The 24,537-nt window shown below is 39.1% G+C and overlaps 1 protein-coding gene across 2 annotated transcripts in view; it reads left to right on the forward strand.

Moving 5' to 3' along the window:
- Positions 1–566: 566 nt before the first annotated feature.
- asic1c (acid-sensing (proton-gated) ion channel 1c) overlaps positions 567–24,537 on the forward strand; it is a 107,533-nt gene continuing 83,562 nt past the window's right edge. Inside the window, exon 1 of one of the 2 annotated variants that reach the window (XM_059344011.1) lies at positions 567–2,030. In XM_059344011.1, the coding sequence (XP_059199994.1) occupies positions 1,476–2,030 (555 nt within the window). In that variant the 5' untranslated portion in view covers positions 567–1,475. The remainder of the gene's footprint in view (positions 2,031–24,537) is intronic. The other variant, XM_059344010.1, reaches the window with a different exon arrangement.

Raw genomic sequence — 24,537 nt, forward strand, 5'->3', positions numbered from 1 at the left:
ACTGTGAAATGCAAATTGGGATTAGTCCATCGCTTGGAACTACAAAGAAAATGAAAATATATAAACAGTGATGTCACAAAAGAAGATACTACTTTAAAATCTTAATTCAGATGATTAGTGAATTACATGAGATAATGATAATACAATACCAGCTGGTTCCCGTGAAAAGGTTAAAACGTAGATATTTCTGGATCTCCATTACGTATACAAAAGAGATAAACATGCAACCTGTAGCATTCTTGCATGCGAGCATGTTGTACATGTTGGTGGCGGAGGCTGTTGGAGCAGATTAGAGAATAATAACACAGTGAAGGTGGTGTCCAGATTGAGAGACTTCCCCTGTGAGCACAGACACACAGGCAAAGCAGCCATTCAGCAGTGGGATGGATCCTGACTACTAAAGAGGGAGCGGGAGAGAGAGGGAGACTGAAAGAGAGAGAGAGAGAGAGAGAGAGAGAGAGAGAGAGAGAGAGCAAGAAATGGGGGAGTGGTGGGAGAGAGAGAGGAAGCGATAAAGAGAGTGTAGGGCTCCACACGGCAGAATATAAATCTGTATGTTAACGGGACTAAAGCTGGAGGTCTTGAAGCGGCTTTAGTGGTTATGCTGGTGGGGGGTGGACACAAAGCATCAAGAGGTGGTCTTCCCTATTAACTGAGGATCTGTTCACATAAGGAAGTGGAACCAGTGGAAGCCGCGAACGCCGGTTGTCAAGCACAGTGTTGGGCTGGTCGGAGGTCTCTGACCCCCTCATTTTTATTTCTGGAAGAGAAAAGAAGAGCAAAAAAGACACAAGAGAAAGAGGAAGGTGGAAGCGAGGGACCAGTGAGCCATTTCTCTCTTTATTGCTTCCATTCACAAAACCATTGCATCCCATTATCACAGCGATGTAGAGGCATTCTCTCCGGTTAGAGGAGGAAGGGTCCCATTGACTGCTGAGGCTTAGCACCTCTCACCAAACGCTAGCTTTTCATCGCAGTCCCCCCCCCCCACTCATCACTCGCCTCTATCCTTTACGTCTGCTATTTCTCTGTTCTTCTCTCTTTTCTTGTCCCTTGTATTCTTGCCCCTTTTCACACCACTCAGGAATCAGGAGGCATTGCGTTTTGGTAGAAGTGGGTGTTTCTGGAGCTGTCATTGTGTTTGGTGCCGCTACAAAGGACAGCTGAGCAGGGAGTGAGAAAGACAGCTTTGGAGATAATAAAATAGCAGCCTGAAAGAAAAGGGGGGACCTGGGACTACAGGAACAGCTGACTACCAATGGAAGGTGAATTGTGATGAAAAAAAAAAACTGTTACAGAGACTGACAACCATTTTAAGGTAGCTATTTATTGAGACCACATTACCACTTCTGGAGGGAATAAAGAAGCAGTGTGCCAAACCAACACTGCCGGTTGGATTCTTCTATTGCTGTTGCTAAGCAAAGTCTTTAACCTGAAGTTCTTGGGCAGACAGTATTGAACATCACTCTACAGCCATGAAAGGGAGCTCAGAGGAAAGCATTGAAAGCATCAGGCCCTCCAACCTGCAAGCTTTTGCTAACATATCCACCCTACATGGCATGAGTCACATATTCGCCTATGGGCACATGACATTCCGCCGGTTTCTTTGGAGTCTTTCCTTTCTTGGTTCACTAAGCTTATTGATGTTGGTCTGCATGGATCGAGTGTCGTACTACCTGGAGTATCCTCACGTCACCAAGCTGGACGAGGTGGCGGCGACAAATCTCACCTTCCCAGCCGTTACCTTCTGTAACCTCAATGAGTTCCGCTTCTCCAAAATCACCAGGAATGACCTGTATCATGTCGGAGAGCTCCTGGCCCTCCTTAATAATAACTACCAAATAGCCAACCCACACTTGGCTGAGCCTGAGGTTCTGGCAGCCCTAAAGGATAAGGCCAACTTTCAGAACTTCAAGCCCAAACTGTTCAACATGACTGATTTCTATAACCGTACAGGTCATGACATCAGTGACATGCTACTGCAGTGCACCTTCCGAGGAGAGGATTGCTACCCGGTGAACTTCAGCACTGTAAGTACTCACATGCTCTCTTATCTTAACATGCTGTAATTCTGCACAGCATGTTGGGGTATCCTGCCAAACCTGACAGCCTGTCCCTTTTTTTATACTCTGAGCTTAGACTGATTTTTTATATTGCTTGAACAATTTATTTGAAGTAGATGCCTGGCTTTAATCACTGGTACTCTAACATAGTCCAGTGTTAATGTTGTGGTTGTTATTTCCGAAGTGTTGTCAGTAGTTGCAGAAGCTGTGTTTCATTGTGTGCTGTAGTTAATGTTTGTGTTGTGCTGAGAGGAAATAGTGCATAAAACTAGGGATAAGGGAAAGGTCCTAAGGTGAAATGCTGCAAAAAATTCTGTTTTTGCTATAACTGGATTGCTTGGCGATCTCTGGAGACAGCTTAACTTACAAAAAGTGGAAAATCAGATTGTTGTTGTTAGGTGTTGTGTATCCCTGTATCTTGGGGAAAGACTTCTTTTCCCCATGAGGTTTTGTACTTAGGTCAAATCGATAGTTGAAGCATGCACACAGACATTTGTTTTTGCAAATCTGACTCCTGCTTTAATAACGCTGTTCGAATCAAAGTTTCTAACTGATTATTGCTTTGTTATGAGGCTGGAGTCACCGTGCTGTCTTCTGTCATTACTTTCCCACCTTGTTTATTTTGCTCATTCAAATATTCATCAGCACTGCTCCTCATTATCTATTTTCAGAGAAGTTATTTTCACAGTAATCAGTGGAAACAATTTGTTGTGCTTTTTCAAATGTTGAAACAAAACTGATACTTCTACAAAGATTTATTTTTGAGATTGTTCTGAAAAAAGGTGCTGAGTAATCACCTGACAGTCTTACTGTGTGCTTTGATTCATTTAACACAATTTGGCTATGTATCCAATCAAGTATAAGACTTCATTCACCATTCAGTATGAATGAAGTTCACTAAACTGTAAATAGTTTGCTTTGTTCTGTAAGCTAGTTATATAGCTGATAATTCATACCCATAGTAAATACCTGTGGTGGAGTATTCAATGGGAAAGTAGTTTGAAATAGACACAGTAACATTAATTGGCCCCACAGTAGTTTCACGTTATGAATAGAAGTAATGGACCATATTAGTTCAAGCAGAGCCCTGGATCTAAGTGACATCAGACAATATATGCTTGTAAAGATCTTAAAACACCCAAGTATTGCAGCAGCATTATAATGTACACTGTGAGATGTGGCTGTAATAGCTCTAAAAAAGTGCCACTTACACTAGACCTTTATTGTGAAAGAGTGGCCTTATAGAAGGTTTCTGTATTTTCTACTGAAAATAAACAAATCCTGAAATTGAAAAGTAGTGGCGATCCCGAGCATTACTTAAAGGGCAACATAAGTGCTACAATTAAATCTGCATCATGAAAAATGTCAAGTAAGAATGTGTGAATATATTACTGCAATTCACTGTAGTTTATCTGAAATGTGTGTGTCTTATGTCGCTCCAAACATTTTTTTTTTTCTGTGTAAATCCGGTCTACTCCACTCTTTCTGCTATAAGTTTGACATGAATCAGACTGTTTCATTACTATTAGCTCATTTTATGTGAGTGAGGTACAGACCCCCAAAAGCACAAGGCAGAGCTCTCTGTGGCTTAGTTGGATTGCCCATTATTTTATTCAAACAAGAGTGCATTGGTGAAAAAGGAAAAAAATAATAAAGATGCAGCCTAGGGATAGGCAGCACTGCAATATCACTTGTTTCTGTTTCACTTCCCACTCTTATTTTAAGACTTTTTATTATTCTCACTGTGTCTGTGTCCTATATCCCATCTCTTAAGGTGCAGGCATGATGGAGTAACACCTAACTTACTTATCTCTCAACTGAGTCTATCCACTCTCAAAAATACGATTTCTTATCTGTGTAGTATCTTTAATCAGCCCTGAAAGAAATCCCCACAGGTGCCCAGTTTTTAAGTGACTGACTATAATCTTCAGAGTTGATCAAAACTCTTCTCTACTGTGTGGGGAGATAAGGCACTAATTTAATATTGATTTTTCCATCTTATTTTTTTCAATTTGTATCACGAATATTGTGAATTGTGAATGTCTCCATTTACATGTTTGTTTCCAAGCAGCACTCAAGAGTGTCTTGAGAAACAAATCACTCATGGGAAGCTAATTGCCGTTGTATTGCTTGATTGAAAATGCTTTCAGCGTCAAATGAGCTGCTAGAGACGGTTAATGTATTTGGATTTGCTGTGTGTTTACATGTTTTTGTTGGGGGAAAATTAGGTGGTCCAGCAAACTGTGAACTTTCACCTGGCCGTGAATGACTGGAATCAGATTTGAACAGCCTTGTTGATACCCATCCATCATTTTGCTGTGTTGTTTGGATGGAGTGGGTAAAGCAGTGCCACACCGCGCTGCATTATGCTCTCGATGGGCTGAAATGTGTTTGTCAGGACTTGGATGAATGCCAGTATGCCATATCCATTGAGCTGAGCGTTTTATGTTGTATCTGATAATAATCTCACACAACTAGCTGTGAACAACCGAGGCTTTCTCACTTATACAGTAACTGAGTTCCTAACCTGCTTCACTGGGGGAAAAAAACATCCCAGCTAGAGTTTATTAGAAATCTTCAGCAAGAAAACATCAAATCAAGACATGCTTCTAATATACCAGGTTGTGTTTTGTTGACTTTATCTACTAATATGCTGTTGTCTTTTCCAAACACTGAATCACAATTCTCTGGCAGTATACTGATATTTAGACGACTACTACAGGAAATTTTCAATTATTCAAATTCCCCCACAGACATGTTGAAGGGAAGATTTACAATGCAAAGGACTGTGGGAGTGATGAGCTTTGACCTTGAATAAATGAAGGAAGAATTCCATTAAGTCTGGGTTATGATGCAGTTGGGAAACAAAGCATTTAAAATGTTTTGCATTGTAATGGGTGGGCGAGCAAGGGGAGAATGACAACGTTTATTTACATGTGATTAACCCCTTTAATCCCTCTTAATGATTTTATTGGGCATATGTTTTCAATGTCATGAAAAATTTAGATTTTCCTCACGGGTTGTGTGCACATTTTAAGAACATTTTGTAACATGATTCAAAAATAGCCACTGAAACATTAGAAAGTTCTCAAAAAAGTTAACTCTCTGGCGCCTTTTCAGTTCTTAGGTCAGGGCAGGCTGTTCCATTATTTAAAATCTGACTTTTCCAGGGCAGTTGTTATCTTTTTTGAATATCATGGTCCTTAGATGGATATATTCCGTTACCCTCGGATTCTAATGCTTGAATTTCTTCCACAGTGAGCACTCTCTTCAGAAAGATGAAAGACATTTAACACAGTCTCTTTGGTATAAAAATCTACCTTCCAGTCTGAAGTGAACCACAGTTCAAATCTCCTGAAATCTCCCAAAGCTGCTTTCCAACCCTATTATAATAGTAATCCTGAAACCTCAATTTATGATTTTCTGTTGAAAGATCATAGTAGGATTATACAGATTTTAATTGACATTTTGTCAATTTTGAGTAATCCACCTAAATAGTCTAATTTACCTCACAAGGGATTATACAGATTTATATTTTTAAGATAGAATTTTTAGCTAAAATGGCTGTGTTTCTATCAACAAGGTGACCTTTATCAATATGCATTTATTGACTTGCTGTGGCTCTGAAAGACCTCGTGAGTGGCCTATGACTAACACTGTATGTAAATCACGCCTCAGTCGATGATAGACTGCAGCCAGTGAACGAAAGGTTGATTATCATAATCTGATAGTGTGGATGTAGCGCTCCATTCTTAAGTCTTGACAGGTCATGACAAGTCCCTCTGGGCTACATTTCTGTCCATTTCTTACAGAGTGTGTAAAAATCAGTATTCATTATCACATTTTGCTGAAGCTCAGTCTTTAAGATGTGAGTTGTCTTTCATCTTATCATCCAGATGACAGCAGGTGCCAAGGGGGATGAAACATGGCTCCAGTTGAGACGAGGTTGACTGACACAATGTGACTTGTGGATCTACACATTGGAAATTTATGTTTTTAGGCAGAGATCTTCAATATTTGGATGTTCAATTCCCCTATGAACAGACTTGTGCAAGAGCCAGACAATATCTTTCTGGACATAGCCCTGATATAGATGTCTTATTACAGCTACTTTGTCAGTGGTGGAGCATATGTTGGCAGTTTTTGTACAAATACTAGAACAAAGTGAAGCAAAATCTACTTTAATTAATTGAAATCATAATTTCATATTTTCATTGTTTGCAGAGTAGGTTCTTTTGTTGACAACACTCTGCGGCAGCTGAGTTGGCAGAGTTAAATATCACAGTTCAGCAGATGGTGATGCAAATTCTGATAATAATAACTGTAATGATTAAAGTGGTACTACACACCTAAAAAGGTTTTTTTAAGATGCAGAATTGGGTGATAATTCTCCATAGGTTCATCACATGATTATTTAATCCATTGCAATAATAATATATGCAATAATGAGGATACATCATAAAAATTATCGTACAATATGTGCCTTTTCTGCTACATCTGCAATTGGAAATGTCTACGTATTGTTGTTGGGACATTTGTACTCCAAAATGCAGCAACAGTCAGTCTAATCAATGCATACACTCAATCCTTTGTTTACATATCTTCTTACCATGTGTGCACAGAGACAGGCAGACACAACACACAGACGCATGGCTGCAGTCAGGAACATGGCAGCTGACATTACCACATGGAGCCTTATGTACTCATACAGGGATACTCAGTGAGAGCATGTAACAACACTTCACAAAGCCACTTCCCATGAAATGGAATTTGCAGCAGTAAAACACCAAATCCGCGAAACTGCTCCAGCAGCCACTGCATGAACCCACTGTAGTCAAGTGGGTATGTGGGCTGAGTGACTTTATGGAACAAAGCTGTCCTCAGAATTCAGCTGGTGGGAACAAGTAGTCTTCAAATCTGTGCCATTAAGCTGATCAGTTTTAGTTTAAATAAAAAATAAAAATAATGTATCCTCGCTATACTACCAGCTGTTGCAACAGCAGTTGATACTGGATGCGCACACGGGAAGCAACACTGGAGAGTGTCAGGCAGGAAGAAAACAAGACGCTCCACTGAATAATGCTTCATGAGTTTTTCAGGAGGTGATGAGTTGTGAGAACTTAGCAGAGTGTAGCAGACATACTTTGTAAACTCAGGAACAGAAGGCGATGGGAAGACAGGAGAGCATATCTGGAAAGTAAGATAACCTCTAAATATATACAACAAGCTATAGAGCTGAAGTGTGATGCAATTTTTTAATGAATTGTTTGGGGCCATTCCCACATTTTTCATTGCCAAAAAAAGTCTAACATCTCCCTTCCCTTGTTTTTACTGTGGTTTTAGGGATTTAAACCATCTGCACTGTTAAAGAGATATTGGGGCAGATTCCTGATGTGGATGCATATAAGCAAATCGGTTAAGGCCAAATGTCGAAACTAAGTGCTTCATTATACACACTCAAAATCAGTCATTAAAGAAATATCTGTAGGCAAATAGACATTTTTTTTTCCAACAAGCCTTATGAGTGATCCGGACAGCTTATATTTACACACATTAATGTTGATATAGACTGAATGTACAGCATAAGCAACAGTGTATACATACTGCACTTCAGAGGTGAAAATATAGACGTGGTAGTTCAGCTGCACTAGGGCCTCTCAGAGGGAACAGCATGTGTCCTTGGTACAAATAGTGGACCCTTTGTCACATTAACTGTAGGGCATGTTTTAGAGCTTAAATCTCTCAACAGTCCTCAGTCTTCTAGCAGGTCCTTTAAGTTGCTTATTGAGGGTCACCAGTCCCCTGCTAATGTTTACAACATTACCTGTACCACTGGGTTCTCCATTACTGAGAGTAGGGCATGTCAAAGACACAGAGAGAGAGGGAGAGAAAATATGTGAGTGTGTGTGGTAAACAACAGTATGTCTAAGAGGGAGAAAAGTGGTTACAGAAAGAGGTATAGGCCTATTTTTCTCTGCCGTTGTTTTCAGTATCAAACCAGATCTAAAAATAAACGTACAATGCCAAAAGGTGGGCTGTAAAGGAAAGAAAGCATCATTACATTCGAGGCACTACTCTGGAGTTCTGTAGCGTAGTTTGAGTGAAGCGCTTCCCTAATTATTCTACGCAAGTATACAATGTATACCCTTCTCTGGGTGGAGGGATTTACTGATAACCTACCTGAAAATAGCCAGAGATGTGTATCATTTTCCCTCTCAGAGAGCAAAGCTGAAGTCATTCATGTTACAATCTTTCGTGAACGGTGTAAACTGCTCGCGGGAGACGTTTGTTCCTTGACTTTAGCCTTCAAGGTAATGCCTCCATCCAGGTAGTATACTGCCCCAGGGAGATGCACAGTCTTTAGGATTACTTATGGAACAAAAGTCACTTCCTTTGCAGTTTTCCCTAACCTGCAAGCTGCATGAAAGAATATGAAATTTATGCATGCAGTTTAAACACTAGAAAGCTTATCATGCACATGCATAACTACACACTACAGCACTGATTACAGGTGGATTAATCTGAGACAGATTGAAGCAAGCCTGGAAGGTAGTACATCCCTGGTGCAACAACAGAGAACAGAAGAGAAATTAAAGGCCACAAGTGTAATTACGTTTATGGTTTATTTTGACATAATCATTGAATAATTATCTTTTCTTCTTGACCTAACAAGCTTGCTGGTTAGACATTTCGTGCTGCATGCAGTCCCATTTTATTGAAAACGTTTATTTAATGGGCACATAAAACAACAAGTTTATATTATTTTAACAACAATTATTACAACAGAGACTGACAAGCTGTTTGATAATTAAATTGGTATGTGCAAGACACTTCTTATATTATAACCCACCCAACAGTCACATTTTTTTTAATATGACAAATATCTGACTTTCAGTGTCATCTCAGGAAGGCTGAAGCTGTCCAACCTGACTGTGTTTTTTGTCATTTCCTCCATCCTGAGCTGGCGACTCTCGTCTGCATTGCAGTCAGCATGTCTGGAATGAGCCTAATCTCTGCCCAAGATTGCCTTATGTCACTGCTCGCATTTGACATCAGCAGATAACAACAAGTTTTACAGCTTGCTGCTGCAAACAAGTCTGCTGTAATATCCCTAAAATATTCCTAGAGGGACTGATAATGTAGTAATCAAAAGTTAGTTTGTAGTGACTTTAAAAGCAGTTGTTGACAAAAAATTGTGACATGTCTGGTAATGATCACTGCACGGCAGCCTTTTGCACTTTTATCTAGTGGTCATTAAAAAATTAATCATGCAGAGATGATGAAGATGAAGAAAAACAAGCTGAATATTCTTTGATCATTGGTACAAAATTATACAAATAATTGCAGCCATGGCCTTCAGTGTCCTTGCATTACTTGCAGAAGACCTTGGTCAGAAATACACGTGGGCGGGAAAGGCAAAGGTAGTATTGCTCTAATTATTTACCACTGCTGTGATCATGAGTGAAATAACAGCAGTCTCACTGTCTGTGTGAAGATATTTATTAAGACGCATCATAAAAAGTCAGAACAGAACAAAGCAGTGCGACATAGGAGACAACTAATATGTCATATATATAAATGTAAAGGGCAATGTTAGGATTGTCTGGAGCCAATTTGTATTTCAGTCATTTTTTTTCATTGATTTGTATTTGTCTTCATTATTGTTAGCCAATTGCCATTCTTTTACTGGTCCACCAAATGTCAGAAAGTCCCTGTTTAGCCCCATTAAAGGATTTGAAAGAACATGGTAAACATACAACAGCATATTGACTATGAACATAAGCCTGAAGCACAGATGACCCTACTTTCAATAAGGGCTAGACAATATTTCAATATTATCATTCAGTAAGGATTTCCTGATTGCCTGGGGCAAGTAACATGCAATGTCAGGCTAGTAAAGCTAGAAACTAATTTGTCTGATCAGGCAATTGGAAAGAAAAAATGAAACTCATTGTTTTTTCTGGAGCTGGTATTAAAAGTAGCAAATGAGTGAGCCTTTCTGCCTTCTCATCTTTATTGAGAGTTGCACATGTGCAGTACAGGTCGGGCACTCACGAGAAAGCAGCGGCTGCGTTTGAGCTGAAGCAGCCATTTAAATAATCCTGGAAACAGAAGTTTAGTTGGGTGGAATTAGAGGATGTGGGTGAAAGTCCAACCATGCCTTGCACAGTTTGCCGTACTATAAGAGCAAGGCAGTTAAAAGATTTTATATAGAAGGGATTGACTAGGCATATTGACTATTTCAGCCCTGAAGGAGACCCTGTAAGGTCAAAACCGGTCAATGTTTCAAACTAACAATGCAGAATAAATAAAGGATTTAAAAATAACTTTTCATTTTGCTCTGCATAACAATCTTTTCATACAAACACGAAGCAAGTTTTATATACAGCTCGATTGCATACTTGCACATGTGATTAGGCTCTAATTCAATCCTAAATTAAGCTGTTTCTTGACCATAATGAGGAACTTACATAGAGAATTCAAGATGTAATGCTCCGTAAATGAAAGGAATTTTTTTTTCTCATGTACCAGGGCTTCACATGAGGAAGAGCACATCATCAGAACTGCCAGTGAAACTAGAAGTATACTTTGGTTCATTGCCTCCCTTATATTTGCAAATGGAAAAGAGCACATTATTCAATTCTCTTGAGACGGTTATTGTTACACATTTTAGATCTCTGGGACTTCAGGTTAAGCTATATGACTTGATGAAATTATCAGTAGAACTATGCATTGCTGTTGTGGAAAACAGTCATTTATGCTGTAAGCAAAGGTAAATCTAGTTTAATTTGGGTTCACGACATGCCAGCATAGAACAACAGATAAACTGAAGATGATGTTGCTTTTTGCAAAAACAAGTACTTCTATATTTTTTGGTGTTGCATGGGCACAATGAGCATTTTGCACCTTCTATTTGCATGAGTGCTTTTTCCATTAAAGTACAACAACACATTGAGGAAGCAGAAATTAATACGTCTCTGAGTAAATCGATTCTGCCTCCTACATGTTCAGAATGTTTATTAATTCCCACAAAATTTTTTGCCCAGAGCTTGGAAACAGGCGGCTCCTTCTAGTTCCTTACATTTCAGTTCATCGAACCACTAATCACACAGACACAATTGTGCAGGAAATCATTTCACCTGTCATTACCTTGATTGTGACCTGCCTTCCACCAGCATAAATAGGGCTGCAGTGCTTAACTCATTTACATTCATGGGACATGGTGGTTTGTTTATCTTCACCAAGACCGGATTATGTGAAGGCCAAATTGTCAATATGTCCCTCTGTATTGTACAAACTCTGTTTATGACGGAGGGTAATACTGTTCCAGTGTGTTTATGGGAAACAAAATGCTTCCACTCACACATGTCCTGTAGGAAAAATAAATAAATATGAAAACAGCATTTCTTTATATCCCCGAAAAGATTCAGAACATTTTTACCCTTGTGCTAAAAAACGTGTTGGTCTGCTGTGCTTTTTGCTTTGATATGAGATAGCTTGCAGTCTTGAATTTCTGTTCTTAATGAAATTAATCAGAAAGAGATTGGTGTGTGCCTCTGAGCTTAACACTGGCTCCTTTTTTCTTCATTAAACCCATTTAGTTTGCTCTTGGTACATAATGTGCTCTGTCATGATTTGTCCCTTTCATTTGTCCTTTAACAACCATGGCCAATACAATTATGTTTCAAAATCCTTTAATTTGTGGTTAATGCTCAATCCAGAATATCCCTTTACTTCACACTAAGGTTTTATATGCTTGGCAGTATTATGTGCTTTTTTCCGCCTATTCTTATAGCTTGTGTGTTACATATTGTATAGCATCATCGGCGCTGACTTTCACAGTGTCAGCTGAAATATGTTGAGTAATACATAGCGGGTCAATGGCCCTCAAACACTTCAGTACTTGCGAAAGTCCAATCTTACAGAGCTGTGGCTAGAAATAGAGATACCATCACATATAAGCTTTGCAAAAAGTTTATTTCTATACACTGTTATAGTCTGCAGTTGGCTGAACATGCTGCAGTTACAGATACAAAGCAGTTAGATGATGTGATAGCCCACAGTCAATGGCCAAACAGAAGGTCACACCTCTACTATGAGAGTAACTGAGCACTCCAGCATCCCTCAGCTTTCTCTCTCTCTAACCATCTGAGCTGTCATTTAATATTTGATTTGGAACAATGAGACTAGGAGTGATTTTAATTGAGTGTTTGGCCAACATGTGCAGCCACAGCTTTATATGTGTGTGATATTTAAAATTTAGTACCAGCCATTCTTTTATGCTTTGTGTTGTCGCTCTCTCCCTCTAAAACCAAAAAAGATCCAAAGAGAAAACTTATTAATATTTTCATAACTGACTCATCTGCCAAAGATTTTCTTCGTTCTTTGAATTATTACTTTATATCAAATGTGAGAAAAAGTTGAAAAATGCCCATAATAATTTCTCCAAGCACAAGTTGACATACTTGACCTTTTTTTGTTCTATTAGCATTCAAAATTCAAAGGAATGAATTTTAATGTGAAAGACGAGCTGATAGCTGGATATTTTTTTCTTTCTTAAACAAGTTGAATTGATTATCAAAATTATAGCAGATTTATTTTCTTACAACTAATTGACTAATTGAAAAGAAATCGACTAATCGTTTAAGCTCTAACAAGATCTTGAATAAACATGAAGGCATGTATACTGTGAATTATTACTCCAGCTTTAAGCAGGGTCTTTATGAAATATATTATCTTGTGATTTAACAACCCTTTTTTCCCTCTCTCTATCCTGGTAAATCCGAGATTTCAAAGGAGGTAGCCAAAGGGAATGTCGCTGCATTGACAAGGGAGTACAGTGTCTGCTCTTTGAAAACTCGTTGGATTATAATTATTTTTGTCACCCTATACTGGGTCCATCTATGGTCTTATTACACACCAACTGATTTTCCAGAACATTACACAGACCCCCGATCTTCTGAAATGCATGAAACTATTAAGTGTCTGAAAATTAAGTAGTTAATAGAATTACGTAGGACTGCTGTTGAGCAAACAGTTAATTTTTGCAAGAAATGCTAGCTACTCCTTTAAAAAAAGGGAAAAAAAAACAAACAATTAAATCAGCAACCCTGTACCGAGCCATTTATATGAATAAAAGCTAAATATTGAAAGCCTGCTTTCCTTCACGTCAATGTCTTAACACATGATTACCTGCTTTTGTTTAACCTTAAGTGTTTGCTCATTAGCGGGTTAAATAGATCAAAGCTTGATGTATGAGTTCATGATTAGTCTGTTCTTTCATTCCACTGTGAAGTGAAATAAAATCTAGCCCCTTGCTACCTTGGGCCAGTCTGTTGCCATGACAGTCGTCTGTGAGGCATGCTCTGTGCTGTTATCACGAATTGCATTACTCTACGTTCAGCACAATTACCCTACTCATCTAACCAGTTCTTAAGGTGCAGCAGCACTCTTCCTGCAGTTAACATGGGGTGCAATTTAAACTTCAACCCTATAACCTATATTTATTTTTTCCGTGTAGTTGTTCCAAAGTACTTCTACAGCCTAGTGAATCACCAGCATTTGGCCATATTGACAACAAAATGACATCTCATTACCTTACTGATCAATATATCGGATCAGCAAACATTAGGACATAAGGCACTCCTCACTCACAGAGAATCAATATATGAACATGAGCACAATGAGATTTAAGAGAAAAGACTTAATCCCAAATCAGGTAGAGGTAATTGTCTTGACATTGGTATTTATACGACATATGATAATCCATGTCTAAATTACAACGTTGATTCCAAAATAGTTTTGATGCTTTGTAATATATGAATAAAATCAGAATGCATTCAATTTGCAGCTAAGGAAAATTACCTAAATTTAAGGTGGTATTTGCCTTGGCCAAGAGTAATAAAATATTATATTAAGAGAGCAATAAATGGAATATGGAAACACCTTGACAAATAAATTCTGACATGCAAACATTTAACTCACAAGACTGAACAGCTGTTTCAGCTTTTGGTATCTTTCCTTATTGGGAAACATGCCCAGTACTAGCTGACATGAAAGAACAATAAAAAAGTTTGCCCAATTGAAACAAATTCAGGCAACATGATGGTGAGTGGCTGGCACTCTCGCTTCACAGCAAGAGGGTCGAATCCAGGTTGCGGCTCTTCTGTGTGGAGTTTGCATATTCTCCCTGTGTCATCGTGGGTTCTCTCCGCGTCCTCCGGCTTCCTCTGAAGGTCCAAAGACCTTAGGTTTAATTGGTGACTCTTAATTGCCCATAAGGGTGAATGAGAGCGTGAATTATTGTCTGTCTCTATGCATCTGCCCTGTGATAGTCTGGCGAACTATCCACGGTGTACGCCTTACATCCAATGTCAGCTGGGATTGGCTCAAGCCGACCCAAGTGAATAAAACAAATTCCCGAAGATCTCTCTCCAACCTCTACTTGTTCAACTGATGGATTACAGCCACGCTTAGCATATAGATCCAATTATAAATGAAATAATGCTTCAGGCAAGTGTATTTGCTCCAGATCACTTGATGGAAACAGGCCTAATCAGCATATCTTAATTTGCAACATTTCAAAAGTTAGCTTGAAATTAGCTTGACAGTTGAATTGAAACACAGCTTATGTTTTTACAAATATGTAATGCTTATTCAGTCTTCCATTGCCACAGTTAAAAAAATAAATGTATAAATCTATTTTTTTTTTATATACAATGATATTTCATTCAGTCTGTTAGCCTTGTGGTGAAAGAGGCCACAAATATATCAGGTTGTTAAATACATTTATCCTACTCTGTCTGACTCAAGGATGATCCTCTTTTGCCACACGGCTGAAAATCTCAGAGAAGGTTACGATACCTAGTTGGATAACTAATACTGTTGGACCTATTATTTTAATTTCCAGGTAGTTCATGGCATCCAGTCAGTAGCTTTGTAGAAATTGCACATTCAGTCGCAACGTTTTGCTCTTGTGCTTCTTGTGTAAAACTGGCTAATTCAGTTTGTGTTCAAACTGTGTAACAACAGACTGTTGCCATATAAGGTTTCCTCTCTACACTTGTTTGTTGATTGATCCACAGTTTGACAACTGAAACACGCTCCAATTTATTAGCCTTTTCTGTCTTCCTTTGTGTTTTCAGGGAGATGTTTGTTACAACATTGCACTCCCCTGAGACCTATTATGGCTGTGGAACTGGAGGATATAAAATAATGGTTTCACTGGGGACATGATTCTCACCAGAAGCATATTTTTTGGAATGTAAAGCCTCCACCCCTGTGTGTGTGAGTGTGTGTTTACTTGTTTTGTTTGGTTCAGGTGCTGGGCTCTTGCAGTGTGGACACTGAAATGGCAATTGTCTATTCACAGTCATACCCTTCAAAACTGCTAAATTGACTGTTGTCATGGATATCCAAATGTGACTCGGGCTGAGTTCAGAGTTTTCCCTAATTCAAAATTACAATGGCTCTTATTTATGAAATGGGTTTGATTTGAAGCCTACATGCCACCTGTGGATTTTAACGGAGGGCAGTCAAAAGTGGCCATTGTGTTATTGTGGAGCACAGCCATCGATGCACTGTAGGTGTTGTCAGTGTGCTCTCTCAGCTTGCACTCAGTGTAATCAGACGGTGTCTGTATCACCACCATGCCAATCTTCAGATTTGCACTGGTTTCAACAATAGCACAGTAAATGAGGGCCAAAGCTCCCTCTAAGTGAGCTGGAGGGGTTATGGGGAGGACATTGACGGAACTGCAAACCTGCAAGAGATAGTGAAACACAATCTCACAGTTAGTGCAGCACTGAATTCTGCCACTGTATTGTTATCTGTAATTGTAATGACCTTACCTGAAATGTGTTGTTCTGATACGTGCGAGGAGGAGTGGTGAGTCATCTAGTTTGCATTTTCTGTAACTGCTTATCTCAAAGTGTCTCTATTCTGCGGCACAGTTCGTACCTTCCTGTCTCCTGTCTCTGCCTCTGTATCTGCGGATTAGTAAACCTTTGCTGCTGCTGATTCACACTTTGCCCAATACAACACAATCCAAAACTGAGACTAAATGTTTATGTCCTGGTATGATGTCACTTAACAAGCACAAAGGGGGCATATTATGTGACACAAGTGGATACTTAATATCTGTTTAATGCAAAAATGTCTGTTTGTTTTTGGCTGTTGTACCAGTATTAGATAAAGACCCCTCTCAGCTCCTTTGGCTGTAACTGTCTATGCTTTGAATAGCTTTGTTTTGAAAATTCTTGCATAAAACAGTTATTTTAGTGATTATTGGGTGCCTCCAAATGCAGTAATTACTAAAACAATGTAGCACAGCATGTACAATATCCTTTTTACATTTAACAAATGCAGCAGTCAGATAATTTATGTACCCCGGAAAGCAAAGGGAATCTCTCTTTCTCTCTTACTCTGTCTTCATCCCCTCTTTGTTTCATCTCCATCTTCCTCTCTGTCTCTGCCGTTCTCTCATATCTGCCGATAAAGTCTATTAGGACTGTCTATGTATGACAGCCACGGGGGAACATTCCTTTTTGAAGACACTTCACACTGAACACTTAAAACAGTAATTGTTATTAAGAAACTGCTGCTTTGGTAGCTGAACTAGCTCTCTGTAATGGCTGGTTTTAGGCTACATGTTTCCCAGATGCAGTCTCTTGATAATACTGCGTTTGTCAAGGTTTTTTCCATGTTTCGCTGTTGACTCTACAAGCCGATACCATATGGTAACTTTGCGGTCCGGTCAGGATCATGTTAGAATGTTCTTGATTGGACATTAGACTGTCCATACATCAATGTAGCGCCGCTGCCCTGAGCTGAAAGCGATGAGTTTCTCCTCAGTGGGTCGTGGGAAGCCTCTCTGCAGACAAGTCAATGTCTCACTCACTCTGCTTAGTCAGGCCTAACACGCCTGAGGCAGATCACTCTCTGCCTGCATATAAATTAAAGCAGATAGCCTTGTCCATGCTTTATTATCTGCTGTGCTGCTGAGTGCTGTTTCAAACTTCTCGCTGAGAGGTGGTGCTTATTTCACAGAGGCTAATGACGGGAGCGTCAACCTCATTCGCATGCTTCAAGCTGAGGATGAGTAACGACCACCGTCATGAAGTTATGGGAGGCGCTGCAAATGAATGATCAGTGATTCATTGCCATTCTGTATAGGCATGCTTTTATTACAGTTCCAAAGCAACACCTTTGTTTTCAGGCCCTCCATAAGGCACGCTGTACCTGCGCGTGTGTGTGATTCACATTTTGAAAAGATTGAACAAAATGTGACTCACACCAATTCATGGATCTTATCAAGGGTGCTATTTTTCAACCAAATAATTTTTTTGTGTTTTCTTCATCCTGGCCGTGATCACCGGCTTAGTCATTAGCACTTACACACTAGCATCCTGTGTGCAGTGTTGCTCATATATAATGGCATGGTGACACATTTTCAGTTTAAAAAAAAAATCTATTCCAGCATATTGGATTTGAAATGGAACAATAACTACCAGGCAAAAGTGCTGACTATCAGCTTACATTATTGAAGTGGCCATTTTAAAGGGGTTCACATCTGTATTCAGTGAAAAGTGGTTTTATACATACTCAATTTTAGGACGTTGCAGCCAGACAGTGAACTCAGACGTGCAGTCGGGATTTTTTAAATATTGACAGGCCAAATCAATCACAACCTTTATAAACTGATCATAAGTTTAATATGGCTGAGGACCAAACTGAAGGCAAATCAAAAAAGGTAAGAAGTGAATAGGGATGTCATGGAACACAAAAGGGACGGTTTGGATCTCACCTCAGTTAAGGAGTCACAGCAAAGTAGCATTTTGCCCTCTGACAACTATGCTTATGGAGGAATTGTAGCTTACTGTTTTATTACACAACATTCAATCTCGGAATGTCCTTCCTGACTCAAGAAAATGAAAGAAAACCCCAGGTTCACCCTGGTGTTGGAATGAGCTTTGTCTGCCTGGTGTTTTGTCTCGCTGCATTTGTATTTTTTCAGTGCTGTGCCAGCTATGTTTGTAGCTTCGTGCCCAAAGGCTGACACCCAGAAATGTCCCGAATTTGCAAAACAAGAAGAAAAGAGAAAATCCAGGCAGTGTGCAGGGTCCATGCAGATTCAGACACTGCCACATACTTCTAGTGGGTCCTAAGTGATGGTTATGAAAACATATGAAAACTGAAACACTTTCTCAAAAGCTTGTGTATGTGTTTATTTAAAAGAGAAATACTGTTGGCTGTCAGTTTTTCTTCAGACACTCTAATATCATAATCAGTATCTGCCTCAAAAGTCCAGTAACAGTGGTGCTGTAGTCTAAAATATTTTTTGTAAAACCAGGCCCTGGAGTAAAGAACCAGCAGAATTAAATGTGTCACTTTCCAAAAAGACTTTGCTGCGTTCAACTAGATCATTCTTTTACATTCCTCTAAACTTGCACCAGTTATTTCGGATGCAAGTGTTGTGTAACGTCTGTGTGTTGTGCCATAGTAATGTCTTATCTGCCCAATGCATTTCTTGAGTTTGTGTTTGGGTTTGCTAATCTAAATTGCTAGTGGAGAACCTAATGCAAGGGTTTAAGATGCAGAATAGAAAATCAGCCATGGCTCTTTCATTATCTTAATGAACTCATTATGAGTCTGATAATTGTCCTCAGTTGGCACAACTGATTGGAAGCTGTTGGCAAGTGATATTTTACCACAAGTTTATTTGCATTATTTCAGTATAGTGAATATAAGAGACACGGTAACCACATTCTGTAACTACACAGCAAGAGATATTGGCACAATAATGTGCATTTCCGTAATTTCCATGTTGTCATTGTAGATGTTACTGTAATTACAGTTGCATGAGAGTAGATTGTCTTCCCTTCACTACACATAAATTGTTAAAATAGTGTAAAAAAAAAAAAAAGAGAAGAAAAAGATGAAATTGGTAAAAACCAGAGAAATGGAACATGTGACAAGATTAGCATGATTCATGAGAATCTGCCCACATGAAATTTGGGAACAACAGTTGTGCTAGTGATTCAAACAGGGGATTTTCAAGACATACCACACATGGAAGGGTTTAGAGTGCTTCACATTGGTTTGGACAGACTTCAGAGTGCCGTATAAATTCTCAAAGGAAATAAAAAAATCTTCACTTGCTTTGAAATCTGAGAGAAATAAGTTTCTGTGGTTGTCTCTTGAAGGGAAAGGAGGGAACAAAAGGAGTTGCAGGCAGACAGTGTTTAGATGCAGATTGTTATGCAGTATTACTCATTGGTATTCATCTCATTTAAAGCCTATGTTGTTTTTTCCTATTATCAGAAGCATTTCTGCTTGAGACAGTGTCTGAGCAGGGGCAATGCTCACTTACAATGCTGTTCGTCCTAATTTGCCAGGTTAGGTCCGTCCTCATTCATGCTTGTCACAGACTATCTTTCCTCCAGTCCTTTTAAAGAGGATTTCACTCATGCCTTCCACTTCCTTCACCCACAACCCACACCCGATCTCATTTACCAGCCCAATTTCCTTTCTCGTCTGCAAACCAGAGCCAATGTGAATAATGCCATGTTCTTGTGTAGTGTGAATGTGAAGGCCCATTCTCTGACATGTTTGGCACATGGAGGCAGTGTCTGGCCTGACACCAAAACATCTCTGTGAACACTGCATGTGGAAATAGTATGAGATTATGAAATCTCGCTTTATTCTAGCAGTATACTGTACATCTTAGTATCGTACATGTTTAAGTGTCTGTAAGATGCTTTCACTGCTGTTTCTGCACTACATTTCCTAAACTATCTTACCACAATAATGTGATGTGTTTTTCCTTTTGTTTTTTCTTGTCTGCTCTGTTTAGACATGGTGGTTATGCGCGGAGTACTTCTTATTATGTACTCCAAACAACTGCTGCTAGTAGTGTAACATCTGTCACATGCTGTGCAGCAGAAGATTTCCCCTGGAACACCAACATGGTTAGAAGACCTGTGTAGAGATCAAAGTTGGGCCATTAATTTAATTTAATTTTTAATTCTGATTCTAGCCAACAAGTACGAAAACAAGATAATCAACCTTAAAACAATGAATGTGTGTAAATTAATTTATAAATCCAGCGCACCCCTTTCCTTGAAAACTGTGCACTTTCACCCTTTTTTCGCAGGGTTAATGACTGGGATATGCTGAGAATAGCTTGTCAAAATGTTTCAGAGTTTTCAGCAGGCAGTACATATATATATATATATATCTTTTTTTTTTTTTTTTTTAATCCATGTGAAAAAAATTACTTCTCACTGTTCTCAGGTCAAATATTTATATGCGATTTAAAATGCGATTCATTTTGATTAATTAATTACAAAGCCTCTAATTAATTAGATACATTTTCTTTAATATATCGATTTAAAAAATTAATCTAATTAATTAGAGGCTTTGTAATTAATTAATCGAAATGAATCGCATTTTAAGCGCATATAAATATTTGACCTGAGAACAGTGAGAAGTAATTTTTTTCACATGGATTTTTAGTATACCATTGAATAATGACTGAATACATAAGCTTAAGCAACAAAAATATTCTTTATTTTTGTTCAAGTCCAACAGACCAGTGCAATTTTTTGCCATGAAGTGTAGCAATAGCATATTTAGAAATACAGTACATTTCAGAAATTCAGGTAGTCTATATAGGTAGGTAGACCTCCTGTAAACTATAATACTTAGGGTCATAGCTTGCACACAACCATGCTCTTATCGATGCTTCCATCCGTTCGTTTTAACACGGAGGTGCTGATGCATGCTTTTATCTCTTGTCGTTTAGACTATTGTAATGCCCTGCTCTCTGGTCTTTCCAAAAAGAGCATCCACAACTTACAATTATTACAAAACTCAGCCGCACGCGTGCTGACGAGGACCAGAGGGCGAGAGCACATTACACCGGTTTTAAAATCACTGCATTGGCTCCCTGTATGTTTCAGGATCGATTTTAAGGTTCTTTTATTAGTTTTTAAATGTCTTAATGGTCTTGGGCCACCCTTATCTATCGGATATGCTTTTATTATATCAACCCTCGCGGGTCCTGAGGTCCTCTGGCACCGGCCTTTTAATTATTCCAAGAGTTAAAACTAAAACGGGGAGGCTGCATTCAGCCATTATGGCCCGCGCCTATGGAACAGCCTGCCAGAGGACATCAGGACCGCAGATACTGTTGATGTTTTTAAAAGGAGGCTCAAGACCCACCTGTTTGGTCTAGCTTTTAACTGATTATTTTACTATTTATCTATTTATTCTCCTATTTAGCTATCTATTTACCTATTGAGTTGTTTATCACATTGTTTATATTTTCTTTCCCGTTGTATTTTAGTTTTTATTCTGTCCTGTTGTCTTTAGCCTTTTAGTTTTTATCCTGTCCAGTCGTCTTTTAGTCTTTTAGCTCTTATCCTGTCCTGTTGTATTTTTGTCTTTTAGTTTTTATCCTGTCCTCTTGTCTTTTAATCTTTTAGTTTTTATCCTGTCCTGTTGTCTTTTAGTCTTTTAGTTTGTATCCTGTCCTGTTGTTTTGTTGTCTTTTAGTCTTTTAGTTTTTATCCTGTCCTGTTATCTTTTAGTCTTTTAGTTTTTAGCTCCAGTGTTCCCTCATGGGGGCCTCCTCACTGGGGTGTGTGTTCGGTCTGCCCGTGGGGATGTGGTCTTGGAGATTCCCTGGGCCCGGGGGACTGGGCGGCTCTGCACCATGTGTGGAGACCGCCCCGGTCTCCCCGGGTCCTGGTGGTCTCTGTGACCGCTCCTCTATGGCTGTGGGCTCTGCCACCTCTCAGTGTGGATGCTCCCACAGGTTGCTTTTTCCTCATCTGGATCCTCGGCGCCTTGCCATGTCTCTACACTGTCAGTCAATATGTGCTGTGTGTGAGTCTGAGTGTGTGTTTGTGTGCATGCGTGTCTACATGCGTGTGTGTGCATGTGTTTGTGTTATGTACATAGAGATGTGTATGTGGGAATGGGAGGGGTGGGTTTTGTCATTTTTATTGTCTGTTTTTATTCTTATTTTTGTAAAGCACTTTGTGTTGCATTTATATGTATGAAAAGCGCTATATAAATAAAGTTTGAATTGACTTGATTGGAATATATTTTTAGTAGTTTTCAGTAGGTTGTTAGTGCCCTACCGTTACAACATAGTTTATCTTATTCATATCAATAAAATGTATTTCTTTTAAAAAATATTAATAAAATGTATATATTTATAGTATATAGAAAATAACATTATGTTATATAGAAAATCCACAAAACATAAAAGAAAAAAGCAGTGAGCAATTATGTAAAATAATTGTGATCTTAATATTGACCAAAATAAAAGTGATTTTGATTAGCGAGTAAAGATCGACTACTATGCAGTGACATCAACAGGACTATATATGTTAATTTAAAGGGATTTGAGAAATATCAATAAAACCATGGCCATCTAGAATTGCAATTGCAATTGCTGTGTTGCTGGATTCCTAAAATCACAGAACAGAACTTCATAATTCTGAAGTTCAGCTTCTCCCTTCCAGACTTGGTGAAAGTCCCACATGCCACAGGCATGTTCTGGCAGAAGGGTGCTCGGCTTGTACCAGGGGGTGAGAAACAGCTCCCTCAGCCAGCAGGATAACATTCTCCTCCCCTCAAGTCTCACAAAACCACCTCCTGCCAAGAGCCTCCTACTGCACTGCCACCTGGTCTTCTGTTGTTCGTCTAATCCCAGCCAGAGACCCATCCATAAGGCAGCCAGGTTTCCTTATGAAGCTGTAGTCCCACCATCAGACCTCAGCGAGGACCCTGGCAACAACTTGTAGGAATAAGCGAGCATCAGCGCCAAGTATTTTTGCTAAGCTCCTTTGTTGCGGTGTGCTTGAATTACAAGATTGAATAAGCGGAAAAATGAATTGTTGACTTTTACTACCATCCCCACATATGGCCAATTAAGGAAGTCATTGATGGAGAGCATTGCTCTTATCAATGAGAAAACTTTTAAATAGAAGTCTGTTTCATATTTCTAAATTCTAGATACAGGAATAAAAAATAAAGAATTACAGCATAAGTAGGGACATTTGTGTGATTCAACAACCTTCTGTGGTTTCCAGAAATGGTTGGTTTTGTTAAACAAAGGCAAAGGCATTTAAGTCAATTGCATGCTTTTGATACAGGAGGCCAGAGCCGCACAGGGACCCAGACATTTAGTTATTCAGTATGAGGAGGGTTGAGGCTGACCTTTTTAAATGGAATTTTCCCTAAGAGCAGTCGCCAGTGACCAAATTTAAGTCTTCAATCTTGTAGATGTAAACTCTGACATTCAGAGCCCTTATGTTTATCTCATTGATTCTGCAAACGTCAAGCACCAAGGCGTTGCAAGCAAATTCCCTGCTCTCCTCCCCTCCGCCCACCATTTTTTGCTTCCTTTTTAGAGTTGTGCGAACGGTGAATACAAATTGTATGTGATATTTAAACAGCCATAACATTTGCAGAAATCAAACAGTCATTGCCCAAAGCTTGTCGCCTTCATCGGCAGCATGTTAAAAACGTGCTCTTGATTAGTGTAATTTGCCCTGCTGTTTTTAGTGAGAATGCGGCACATTAGCCGTATGCTTAGAGGTGACAGGGCTGCTGTCAGACGCTCCAGCACAAACTCCTGTCCTGCCAACTGTTGCTGATGGTTCACAATTATCAATTCATTTGCAGAGAATCTAATTTAAATCTAAATTAAGCATTTGAAACTGTTGTGACTGAAGTTAGTGAATGTCAAAGATCTTATTAATCAAAGTTGTTATTAATTATGATAATGAAATTGCCTATCCACAGTCATTAATGATGCCATAGTAAACACAACATTTCAGAATCAATTACCAATTTAAAAATAGGAAAAGGGGCACAAATGTCAGACCCTTAACACTCGACAAACCATTCAACTGTGTTTTTAGCTCACTGGCTTTCAATAAAATACATAACTTACTGAGGTATGAGTGTGATGAAGATGAGTTGGACAGCTTCACTGTGCTTTTACGTTTGTCTGGCAGTGGAGAACATCCTCTCTGTGGCAACGGTAATCCCACAAAAGACCCATTACTAACAATGTTGTAATGTTGTGCAGGTCTAATCAAGTTATTTTCTTTACCCAGTCAGAGTTGGCTGACCGGGTGGTCATTCTAGTGATGCCGTACAATCTTTTCACGAAATGCCATGCTCCTGCGAAAAATCAAAGTAAGCAAAGTTATTAAATCTAAAGGCACCAAAGCACTTAACTCTGTGCACATTGTACATCCCCTGAGAGCTGCTCAGTGCCTTCTGTCGTGGTTAATTCACATTACACGTGGAAACAGGTCATTTATCTCCTTCTGTTCTCACTTTATAAGCATTAAAAAAGGACGCATATGAACTGTTATGAGGTCAACATCTGCAATTGTGAATAAGAGTTGTTTTGATTCAAACCGTCTCTCCTATTGCTTTATCTTCTTAG

Source organism: Centropristis striata, chromosome 11, assembly GCF_030273125.1.
Source record: "Centropristis striata isolate RG_2023a ecotype Rhode Island chromosome 11, C.striata_1.0, whole genome shotgun sequence".
In the NCBI taxonomy this organism is placed as follows: domain Eukaryota; kingdom Metazoa; phylum Chordata; class Actinopteri; order Perciformes; family Serranidae; genus Centropristis; species Centropristis striata.